The sequence below is a fragment of the Primulina eburnea genome, chromosome 8, assembly GCF_022965805.1.
Source record: "Primulina eburnea isolate SZY01 chromosome 8, ASM2296580v1, whole genome shotgun sequence".
Taxonomy (NCBI): Eukaryota; Viridiplantae; Streptophyta; class Magnoliopsida; order Lamiales; family Gesneriaceae; genus Primulina; species Primulina eburnea.
The window spans coordinates 6,143,069-6,155,134 of record NC_133108.1 but is presented as its reverse complement, the minus strand read 5'-3'; the positions used below and the strand labels follow the sequence as shown (position 1 = coordinate 6,155,134).

Here is a 12,066-nt window from a genome sequence, read left to right as displayed (position 1 = left end):
TTCAATTCAAAGTTTTGATAATTTTTAATGACTTTTTCAAATGATAGATTTTTATGGATTTCATATATTTTTATTGATTTTTACAGAATCTCACATATTTATAAACAGATTTATGTGGATTCATGTAGACTTTTTTGCAAGATTTTTATAGACTTTTGTGAAAAAAATTAATGAAATTTTATAAATTTTGTACTTTAAATTTACTTATTTAAAAGTTGAATAATTTAATCCTTACATGTGTATATATGTGGGTTTGTATGCATATTTGTAAAAATTTTAAAATACATCAATTGATTAATCTGTAATCTTGTTTTTGAATTGATATTATGCATGTGAAAAAAATATTATTTAGTATTATGTGGATATAATTTTGTATAAAAATATCATAGCTTACATATTAATTGAAAATGCTAAAAAAAATTTAAAAAAATCATGGTTCTTGCGAGGTTATTCAATTATTAAGAATTAAAAGATATTTTTTAGATCATCTTTTATTATTATTGAATATTACGATAATTTATATAAATCATAAATTAAAAATCACAAAATCAATTTTAGAATTCAAAATTTCATCTGATATTAAAATAAAAAAATATTAAATGAACAATCAACCAAAAAATGAAAAATTTGAAAAAGAAACATGAAACTATATATAGAGATACACATAAAATTTTGAAAGAGTGATAGAGATATATGAGAAGAGAGAAGATAAGAAGAGAAGTGATGTGAAGCGATAGAGAGAAAAATAAATAGCTTGTGTATAAGTTAGAAGTTTTAAAATACATCCAAATTGTTGATCAAATACAATTTTTTGACAATTTATAGTAGTAACTTAGGCTTTAATATTTGTATGTTAATGAATTTCATGAAATTATTAAAAGTCTATTGAAAATTTGAATATTTATGGACTTTTATAGAGTTTCTAAAAGTCAATGTTGAATACCACTTGACTTTTTAAAACTCTATAAAAGTCTATTTTGAATACCACTATATTTATATAGAATATGTAAAAGTCATAATTGAATACATCTAAACTTTTAAAATCTAACAAAATCATTAAAAATCAATAAATCTCCTAAATTGAATACAACCCTTATTACTTTGTTTTGACACACCAATTACTAGTGAGTACTATAAATTGGTTAAATACTCACTTATAACATTAACTCTAATATCACATGAGAATATATAATATATATATATATATATATCCGTTACTATAATTATCGAAATATTTATGATTAATATAGTACAAACTAAAACCAGTTTAGTATCGATATTTATGATATAAACTGGTTTTGGTTTATACTGTACTACGAGATTTGTTGTTTGACGATTATGTGATTGTTGAATAGCGTCGATGTCGACTAACTTAGGTCTTAGGACATCAGACCAAGTATGGAAAATGACATTTTTGAATTAATAAAGGGGATTACTTACACACATATTAAGAACATGACAGACGAGAGTTTTGACCACTGAGATTGTCCTGTCTGAAGAACGCAATTTCCATGGTCTACTTCGAAGAAATATCAGTCATATACTGCCAGGGATAATACCCGAAATTTGTTTGATAATGAAAATGCATTTATTGTCTTCTTTTCCGTTGATCTTTTGGATGCATGAGAAAAGTCAGAGAGGGCCCCGACCATGATTTGGAATTCATGGTTGTTGGTATTATTATTCAACACAGTTGAGGCGATCCCAACGAGTTTCGAACATCAGATCCGTGTCACTGTATTAATCATGAGGCGATCCAGCCTCACTATTTTCCTTTTTTAGCATTACAACATTGGGTGTGGGGTTTATGGGTTTCGAGCGCGAGATCTGTGTCACTATGTCACTTTGGCCACATAATTGCAGACCGGTTGCTATATGCATGTTTATTTTTTATTTTTTTTGAAAAATAATTTTATCGACAAGCTATGTCGATATTATGCGAGTAGCACTGTTTTTCAGTATGTGTAGCTGATCAAAATATGGTTACAGATTCATAATCTCTAACAGCTCCAGCTCTACATATGTTAGCAATTGCTAGAACCTATAATTTGAGTCAAAACATCAAATCTATCTATACACACAACTAACAGCTAAATCATGATGTGCTTAAGTCAATGAATATCTAGAAACAGAATCAAGTTCTTATCTAAATGTTTTTGGGGACAAATAAACAAGTGAACAATGTAAACATCTAACAGCATCACTGAAGGTCCCACGCGTTGTTAAGTTTATAATATAATATTATACTTTCTGACTCATCTTGATCAGAGTATATAATGTCAGCTTGCATGCATCCGATTTATGAGTTTTAGAGTAACAGGAGATGTCGACTGTTCTTGATCTCCTACTTTCTTTCAGGTACACACTGATCATTTTCCTGTGCATGGAAGCAATATTCATTTCAGGCCAGAGTAATAATCTCCCTGAGGAAGAAAGTAAGTTTCCCTTTCTGATATTTGAAGCACTTCTCTTTTTTAGGTAGCCTCCTTATTTGAGGGTGTGCGTCGATTCATCTTTAATGATATGATCTTGCAGAGATTGCTCTTGTTGAAATAGCTGATCAACTGGGGAAAATGGACTGGGACTTCAACCTTAATCCTTGTGATGGAAACTCGAATTGGACGACGCCACAAAGGGTTGATATGCCGTCGTACAATAATACTGTCATCTGTAATTGTTCATACCCCGATGGAGCATGCCATGTGCAAAATATGTAGGTTTTCCCGGCTGAAGGAAAGATTTTTTTTTTTTCCATTTTTTAACAGTGTTGTTCTGACTTTTGAACTTGAATAGTCACTTTTGACTGTTGAACTGTGTGCAAATCTCATAGAATGCGCTTTCTGATTGGTTGTTTGCTCGACAATCCTAGATAACTATATTTTGCATCTACAGGAATACTTATGAACTTAGGTTAGATATTTCCTCGTGCGTGCAAAATACCATGATTTTTGTGTAATGCATAAAATCATTCACCTTGACATAGTCGTTTACTGAGATAGTCTCTGGCTCTTCCTAACAGATTTCTTAAAGGACAGGATTTAGCTGGTGTCCTCCCTCCTTCCCTGGCAAAGCTACCCTATTTAAAGACAATGTATATCTAGAACTTCCATGTTTATTATTCGACAAAACAATTAGATATTTGTATCGCTGATAAGGACTTCGTCTGATGGTTGCAGCGATCTTACTCGCAATTATCTCAGTGGAACTATCCCTCCAGAATGGGCATCTACCAAATTGGAATATATGTGAGATTCAACAAATTAAGCTTAAATTTTCTCACCCTCTGTTGATATTTAATCTTCGTATTTTCATCAAGAGTGATGCTTCGGCAGGTCTGTCATTGTAAACCGCTTATCCGGCCCCATACCAAAATACTTGGGAAACATTACTACACTTGTATATATGTGAGAAACTTAATCTCATGACATACACAAGGATATTTTGTGTATCACATGTATGTTTAGTTTCATGTCCCTTTCTAGTTTTGAAGCCTATTGAGGTTCTTCAGGAGCCTGGAGAGCAACCGATTTAATGGGACCGTTCCGGCAGAGCTAGGGAAACTGATCAACTTGGCGAACCTGTGAGACATTTTATGTGAGATTGAAAGTTGAATTATTTTTACACAGATGGTGGTATTATGCCTTTCTTATTTTTGGCTAATGCAGCATCCTAAGTGACAATAACCTAACTGGTGAGTTGCCGAAGGAGCTAAATAATCTAAAAAACTTGACAGAACTGTGAGTATTTTAGTTCAATTTCTGTCGAATGAAAAAATAATTATCTTGTATCTTTTTCAATTTATATATTTCATAATACAGTAGGCTAAGCAGCAATAGCTTCACTGGAGAAATACCTAGTTTTCAAAGTTGGACACAGCTCCAAAAGTTGTAAGTTCTGGCTAAACAGAAATATTTCATGATGCCAAATTTATAGACGTTTTCTTAATCGATTGTATCGGTACAAGAGAGATGCAGGCCAGTGGTTTTGAAGGACCAATTCATTCTAGTATTTCAGTTTTGAAGAATTTGACTGAGCTGTGAGTAAAAATATACTACGTATCTTTTACAATTCGGTATAGTTATATTTGTTATTTGTTCTTGTTCACTATCGAACATGAATTGAATAATCTATGCAGAAGAATCAGTGACTTGAATGGAGAAGCTTCCAAGTTTCCATTGCTGAGAGATATGACAGGGATGTATAGATTGTGAGCAAATTAATTATGCCAAAACCATATGGAGATTTTGATAGCTTTCATTCCTGAGAAATATTAATTCAAAAGACATGTATTTTGGCTACAGGATTTTAAGGAGCTGCAATTTATCTGGGGAAATTCCTGGATACTTACAAAATATGTCAGCTTTGAAAGAATTGTAACCTTTCATCCTAGTTCCTATCTGATATCAGTCCATATGTTTTTATTTTGATCTCATTGTTACACTTTTCGCCTTTACTCACTTGCATAATTTTCTTTGTGCTTTTAGATATTTGACTTACAATTCATCTAAAGATGTTCAGGGTCAAAAAATTAAAGTTTTAGTTTTCGATATTATTGTTTCTCATGCATTCTTCTAAAATTCTAGACTCCCCTTTCTGTTCCTGTTACATTAACATTGGCTCATCTTTTTCGTTCATTATGAATTTCACATTAACATTAATAATGTAACTCCTGTAATTTTGATGGCAGGGATCTGAGTTTTAACAGCTTGACAGGAGAGATTCCAGATATTGAAGGCCTAGACAACCTACAAAACACGTAACTGAACACCGTGCCATCTATTATTTCAAACTATAGGACATTTTGTTTAAAAATTTTGTTGTCACAACTCCAAGAAAGGAAAAGCATGGTTAGTTCTTGTGATTTTGATAGAAAAGCTGGGGCACTCCGAACTAAATTCATGGATGTCCAGTTTGCCATAGAATATGTGTTGCTTTCACTGGATCTTATCTGGCATATTTGTATTATCATTACTGATAGTTCTTCTTTAACATTTATGAAATAAATGTATAGATTATTAAGTAAGTTTGATTTGGTGTTACTGGTTAGGTATCTGACGCAAAACTTTCTTACGGGGTCGGTTCCTGAGTGGATGAAGAACAGAGACTCAAGATAGTAAGTTGAATTTGTGCTTTCTGATCCGTGTAATTGATATTTATCCGCATTCCGCATGGTCAAAAAATTGATTGAGATAAACAGTGGCATTCATTTGTGTCATGCTGGTTGCAGCCAGTTTGATCTTTCTTACAATAACTTCACGGAGACCTCTGTGCCCTCAACTTGTCGGGAAACTTTGTGAGCCATTTTCTCTTATACCTTTAAGATATCATTAAGTTTTCCTTATGCTTATTATATTTCCTTGTTCTAAAATAATCAGGAACTTGTTCAGAGGCTATGACGAAGGAAAAACCATGTAAGTTTTGATGTTTCATGTAGTTTTTCATAATAATAACTTTTAACTTTTTTTTGACTCTATATACCCCAACTTCAGAGAGCTTGACAAATGCCTGAGAAGTTCTCCTTGTTCAAAGGGTAATAAACTCTCTCTCATGTTCCTAGTTAAAGTGATTGAATCTTACCCACATACTCTATCTGATAGTTGAATTCTTTTTCACAGATTGGTACTCATTTCATGTTAATTGTGGTGGTGGTGGGATTAAGATTGGAGACACCTTTTTTGAAGGAGATGAAGAATCATCAGGTCCTGCGAAATTCGTCGGCTCTAGAGAAAACTGGGGAACAAGTAGTACAGGAGACTTTTGGGGCCGTAATGCAAGCATTAGTGACTATGTAGCAAAAAATATATCCGTTCTCAGAGTAAATGACTCAGGATTGTACATGACTGCTCGCCTTTCTCCTATATCTCTCACTTATTATGGACGTTGCTTAGCAAATGGAAACTACACTGTTAAACTTCACTTTGCAGAAATAGTTTTCAGGGATAACCGTTCATTTCAAAGTCTAGGTAGAAGGATGTTTGATGTGTATATTCAGGTGCTGAGTGAATAAATTGCGATTTTGTTTTGTTTTTTTTAAGGTGATTTTGGCTCAATTCTGTAATTTGGTGCAGGGTGAACAAAAAATGAAGGATTTTGATATTGAGAAAGAGGCAAATGGAGTTGACAAAACTGTGATACAAACATTTAAGACGACGATAATAAATAAAACTCTGGAGATAAGATTTCATTATGCTGGGAAGGGATCAACAGCTGTACCAAATCGAGGAACTTATGGCCCTATGATATCTGCTATTTCAGTGGAATCTGGTACTTTCTAGCATGTGAATTTTCTAGTACAAAGAAGAAAGGTTTCAGTATGTTTCATTCTGTATTCTTGTGATGTAGATTTCAAGCCCCCATCTAATGAAAGAAAAAAGATTTTAATCGGAATCGGAGCAGCCCTTGTGGCCTTGTTTCTCATTCTCGCAGTTATCTGTTTCTTTTGGTGGAAACGCCGTAGCTACAAGATCTCAAGGGAACAAGGTCATGTGACTACCTCTGTTAAATCTTTCTTACAGTATGTTTGGATGGAGATGCCAAACTTAAAAGGTTTTTAATGCTAAAGATCTCAAACCTTCTCTTTTGCAGAGCTAAGAGGATTAGATTTGCGTACTGGTTTCTTTACTTTTAGGCAAATCAAAGCTGCCACCAACAACTTCAATTCTGAAAACAAAATTGGAGAAGGTGGTTTTGGATCTGTCTACAAGGTATGTGATGTCAAAAGTTTGATTGAAGGTGGAACATATAAGTTAGATAATCTAACTCTCAACTTCAGGGTACGTTATTGGATGGTACATTAATTGCTGTGAAGCAGCTTTCTTCCAAATCAAAGCAAGGGAACCGCGAATTTGTAAACGAAGTGGGGATAATATCTGGTTTACAGCATCCAAATCTTGTCAAACTGTATGGATGCTGCATTGAAGGAAACCAATTACTACTAGTGTATGAATACATGGAGAACAACAGCCTTGCTCGCGCTCTATACGGTAATGGAAGTCTTCAAAACGTTGATACTTGATACCGTAACTGATCAGGAATTTAGGAGATGAAGGGCAAGGTGGAGCAGCTCAAATAAAGTTTAGGTGGTGAAGTTTCCACTAGGAAAATCACATATTAATTTCATTTTTTTCGATCCAGCTGGGACAATCGCCTACCTTGCCCACCGCTAGAACCATTCCTGAATTACCATGTATCTTTTGATGGAAGCATGTAATAATCGCGTCTATCTTATCAAGTATAGGACCAGAAGAATGGCAATTGGATATGGATTGGTCAACGAGACGAAAAATATGCATTGGCATAGCAAAATGCTTGGTTTTTTTGCACGAAGAATCAACTTTGAAAATTGTCCATAGAGATATCAAAGCGAACAACATTCTTCTGGACAAAGATCTAAATCCGAAAATTTCAGATTTTGGATTAGCTAAACTTGAAGAAGATGATAACACTCACATCATCACTAGAGTCGCTGGAACTATGTGAGTTTCTTTCCTTTTCTTTGTGCCGATGTTAGTTTTTCTATTTTTTGGCAACTAATCTGTATCTGTTACTAACCTACAATCTGAAAAGTATATTTTTTTCCTTGGAATAGAAACTTAGCATGAATGTAAAGTACCATTCCCTTCAAAAACTTCACACCTGAAATTCTGAATATAATTCAATGTAGATGACTTTATCCTATTCCACATAATTAGACTTGTACATTTTTATTTGGTTACCAAAGGAAATGCTTTGTGTTGAAGAGAAATAATTATCTATATGATGTGTGTTCGTCTACATGAGCACACCATCAAAATGTGGATGCTCGACGATTTAAAAGATATAAGTAGTCACTGCTAACATTATCTATAATTCTTGTTACAACAGCAAATACCTGTTTTTTTTCACTTGCAGAGGATATATGGCTCCTGAATATGCTCTGTGGGGTCACCTGACCTACAAAGCAGATGTATACAGTTTTGGTATCGTTGCATTGGAAATTGTTGCTGGAATGAACAATACCAGATTTCGTCCCAGTGATGGTTACTTTTGTCTTCTTGACTGGGTAAGAACAAATCAGGTGTTCTAAGAATGGAAAGTTTGAACATTTTCCAAGAATGCTTATGCTAATTCGTGCATCTGTCAGGCTCTTGTTCTACAGAAAAGAGGAAAACTTATGGAGTTAGTGGATCCAAGATTGCTTCCATACATCGATGTGGAAGAAGCAGAGAAGATGATCAGGATCGCACTCTTGTGCACTAGTCCATCACCAGCTCTCAGGCCTACAATGTCTGAGGTAGTTAGCATGTTACAAGGTTATATCAGTATTCAGGAGTTTAACATGGATCCATCCATCTATAGTAGTGAATTGAAGCTTTACGAACTCAGAGAAAAGTACGAGTACATTGATTCAAGCGAAACTGTGGCCCTTGTTCATTCAAATTTGATTGAAGAAAACGCCAGTCCCAGAAATTCTGTCTCTGATCTTCATTCACAGAATTGAACTAATGGAGTACTGCTCGCAAATATGGGTTCACTGGATATTTTTTACTGCAGTTTTCTTGATTGATTTAGGCTTCAGAAATGCAACACTTTGATTATTGTTCTTTCTTGCCATATGACATGTACATTTAAAACAATTGCATCATCGAAAACCACTTGGATAAATAATGTGACAAATGAAATTATTGAATGAATAAAGAACCAAAATTTTATGTTGGTAAAGTCATCCGTTGAGGTTGAATAATTTTTTAAAAAATTGATTTTCAAGAAAAAACTGCATGGTTTGGAGGATTTGTGGCAGTAGCAAAAACATTAAGAGTGAGTCTCATGTGAGACCGTCTCACGGATCTTAATCCGTGAGACGGGTCAACCCTACCCATATTCACAATAAAAAGTAATACTCTTAGCATAAAAAGTGATACTTTTGTATGTGTGACCCAAATAAGAGATCCGTCTCACAAATAAGACCCGTGAGACCGTCTCACACAAGTTTTTGCCAAACATTAAACCTTTAATATTATTCGAGTATATACACAAAAGATAGGGTTTTCGGATATAGTCGCGTCTTTAGTCTTCACTCTCATATTTAGGGCTGTTTTAAAAACTAAATCAAATCGAATCAAACTATAAAATCAAACCAAACCGCATGTTGGATTTGTTTTCAGGTAATTACGGTTTGTATTATTTTAAAATCAACCAAATCGTAAAAATTGGTTTGGCTCTAATTTTGGATGAAAATAAACTAAATAAAAGAGTTGGTCTCATGTGAGACCGTCTCACGGATCCTAATCTGTGAGACTGGTTAACCCTACCTATATTCACAATAAAAAGTAATACTCTTGGCATAAAAAATAATACTTTTTCATGGATAACCCAAATAAGATATCCGTCTCACAAATACGACCCGTGAGACCGTCTCACACAAGTTTTTGTCTAAATAAAATTGATCCAAACTGATTACATTAATATATAAAAAATATTTATTTAATTTTGTGTGATTTTTCTTAGTTATATGAATATTTTATTTAATGTTTATTTCGTATTATATTATTAGCAAGGTTCTAAAAAGCGTGAAGTGCCCCGAAGCGCGGATGTCGACTTCCAAACTTTTCAAGTTTAAGCGAGATTAGCACATGTTTAAGCGTGAAAAAACGTTTTTTACGCTTAGTGTAATTATATTTATCTCAAACCATTAAATAGATAAAATAATACACAAATATGATAAATTTAAGTTTAGTACATTAATTGTCATATTTGTAAAAGAATACAAATATCAAAATTACAATCTTTATTTTTTTTCAACTAGATTACATTAAAAAAATGCTAAATATTTGTCAAATCATTATTAGACATGTTTAATCATAATTAAAATTAAAAAATAAACATCTAAATTATAAAACTAATTTATTATTTTAAAATAAAAAGACATACCTTCAAAATAAATAAAAATTAAAAATAAATATATACGATTAATTGTGCTTAAACACACTTAATTAAACGTCTTAATTACGCTTAATTCAGTCAAACTACCGTTTAACTGTTTTTTTCCGTTTTTCTCCGAACCGAGACGTTTTTGTCGAGCTTCAAGCTTAAGTACGTTTTTTAGAACATTGATTATTAGTGAGCTTTGTAATAGTTCAATTACATCGAGAATTTATTTATTTATGATTTTATCCCAATTTAAAATAACTGCAACTCCAAAAATTTAGTTTTTTTAAGTAAATTTTGTAACATATATAAGTATTTAATATATGATTTTTTTTTTACTTATAATCATTTTAGTCTACAATTAAATAAAATGTTCATTCAACTTTTAAAAACTGTCAATTGCCATTTTTTTTCAGATTATATTCGATTCAGGATAAAATTCGAACCAAACCATAGTGTATGGATTTTACAAAATTTCAAACCAAATCAAACAAAACTATTAATATCTCATGCATTAAATCATTATGAAACATAAAACTTTTAAAAATAGTTATCTGAACTAGACCAAACCAAATCCATTGTATGGTTTGGTTTGGTTATAAAATTTTAGTAGTTTTGTTTGATTTGGTTTGAAATTTTGTAAAATCCATACACTATCGTTTGGTTCGAATTTTATCCTGAATCGAATCAAACTCTAATTGGCACTCTACTCATGAATATTGCACCTAATTTCTAATATAGTGAATTTTACGGTTTTCCATGTAACTTTTTGTGTCTCTTTCATCATAATTGTATCAAATTATTTTTCTTTTATTTTTTATTAAAAAAGGTTATTTTCTTTGAAGCTTGTTGTGCAACAAGAAGTCATCCAAGTTGCTGCATACAAATGAATCCCTCTGAACTGATTTTCAGACGGTTCTTTTGTGAATAGGTCCTATTGAATTTTATGCTTCTAATGACAAGTTCCACCTTGTTTTGCATAAACTAATTATGTCATTTATATTTATCTCTATGTGATTTTAGTTTTTTATGCATTCAAATTTCAGTTTAGTCTGTCTTTTTTATAATTTTGATATTTTTTTCGACATGACGATGATGTGACGTCGAAGTGGTGTTGATCTGATATCAATACTTTTAATGGAAAAGAACTAAAATTGAGTTAAAAGATATAGAATTAAGACTCGCTTTTGGCAACATAAATGATCATAAGTGTAAAAGTTGCAATTTTGCCGTATAAAAATGAAGAACGAGATTACAAGTATTTGGCAACTGCTTAAGTTTACATATTTTGCAATTTTTTGCTGCCATAGTTTGTAAGACTACAAAGTATAATTTTCCGGGTAAAATGAAAGAATACTTATAATATTATTTATCCTGATTTATAACTTATCCGACATCAAAATCTCAAATTCAAGACAAAATATCGGGTTCGAAACTCAATTATAACAAATATTTCATTAACTCAAAAGAAACATCCCATGTTATTTTTAAATGAGCTAAAATTATATGACAAAATTTAAACAACAGATTCTTCTATATATACATCATAACTCAAACCTTTTGCCCCGACAATTTTTACACAAACTTCTTTCAAAAGTAAAGCCCAGCAATTATTTTTAATAACATAAAAAAAAAATCTAGATTTATTTTATTCCTCATGACATTCCAAAAAATCTAAATTATTTCGAAGAGGAGATTGTGCTAAAATCAAATATAATAATTCTTGCTATATTCAAGATTATGCCACATCTAATATCACATAAATATTGTTGGCAAAATATTTAAGCTAAAAATTTAAAACAATACTAATAGCCATCGTTTCCAATCCGGCACTCTGGTAGAGTACTAGCTAGTGTTCAAGTGTTCCCTGAAGCGAACAAAATGAAAATGCATAACGGAATAAAACCACGAAATATTCAAGAGCAAAAGGTTCTAATTTTGAGTCAGGAAGATCATTTTCTGGTTGTCTTTTTGCTCCACAGAAAATGAAGTGCGTCCAAGAAAATGGCTTCTAAATCACAATGATTGGTTTAGTGATGCAGCATATATAACTCACTATATAACTGAGCAGTAGTGATGTTGATGTAATGTTTTTTGTTAACCGAAAATGGCCAAAATATCAAAATCAAAGGGCTTTCAAGAATTTCACATTCGAAAGAG

The 12,066-nt window shown here is 32.3% G+C and overlaps 1 protein-coding gene across 3 annotated transcripts; it reads left to right on the top strand.

The window, feature by feature from the left end:
• Nucleotides 1-2,276: 2,276 nt before the first annotated feature.
• On the top strand, nucleotides 2,277-8,700 carry LOC140838725 (probable LRR receptor-like serine/threonine-protein kinase At1g07650). 3 transcript variants are annotated; one of them, XM_073205238.1, is made up of 24 exons: nucleotides 2,277-2,435; nucleotides 2,536-2,713; nucleotides 3,020-3,091; nucleotides 3,177-3,245; nucleotides 3,333-3,404; nucleotides 3,509-3,580; nucleotides 3,666-3,737; nucleotides 3,819-3,887; nucleotides 3,965-4,036; nucleotides 4,136-4,207; nucleotides 4,302-4,373; nucleotides 4,688-4,756; nucleotides 5,048-5,113; nucleotides 5,228-5,293; nucleotides 5,376-5,411; nucleotides 5,490-5,530; nucleotides 5,616-5,992; nucleotides 6,069-6,264; nucleotides 6,343-6,480; nucleotides 6,586-6,704; nucleotides 6,773-6,983; nucleotides 7,238-7,475; nucleotides 7,891-8,041; nucleotides 8,123-8,700. In XM_073205238.1, the coding sequence occupies exons 1-24, from the start codon at nucleotides 2,324-2,326 to the stop codon at nucleotides 8,477-8,479; spliced, it is 2,997 nt and encodes a 998-aa protein (XP_073061339.1). In that variant the 5' UTR covers nucleotides 2,277-2,323; the 3' UTR covers nucleotides 8,480-8,700. The 3 variants fall into 3 exon arrangements, with proteins under 3 accessions (XP_073061339.1, XP_073061340.1, XP_073061341.1); XM_073205239.1 differs by lacking the exon at nucleotides 3,819-3,887; XM_073205240.1 differs by lacking the exons at nucleotides 7,891-8,041; nucleotides 8,123-8,700 and adding an exon at nucleotides 7,721-7,831.
• The last annotated feature ends 3,366 nt before the right edge of the window (nucleotides 8,701-12,066 follow it).

Bases quoted from the DNA above. Each gene is read 5' to 3' on its own strand.
- LOC140838725 (XM_073205238.1), top strand. From the start codon at position 2,324: ATGTCGACTGTTCTTGATCTCCTACTTTCTTTCAGGTACACACTGATC. The intron at 2,714-3,019 runs GTAGGTTTTCCC...TCTTCCTAACAG, and splicing joins GCATGCCATGTGCAAAATAT to ATTTCTTAAAGGACAGGATT. The intron at 3,888-3,964 runs GTAAGTTCTGGC...TATCGGTACAAG, and splicing joins TGGACACAGCTCCAAAAGTT to AGAGATGCAGGCCAGTGGTT.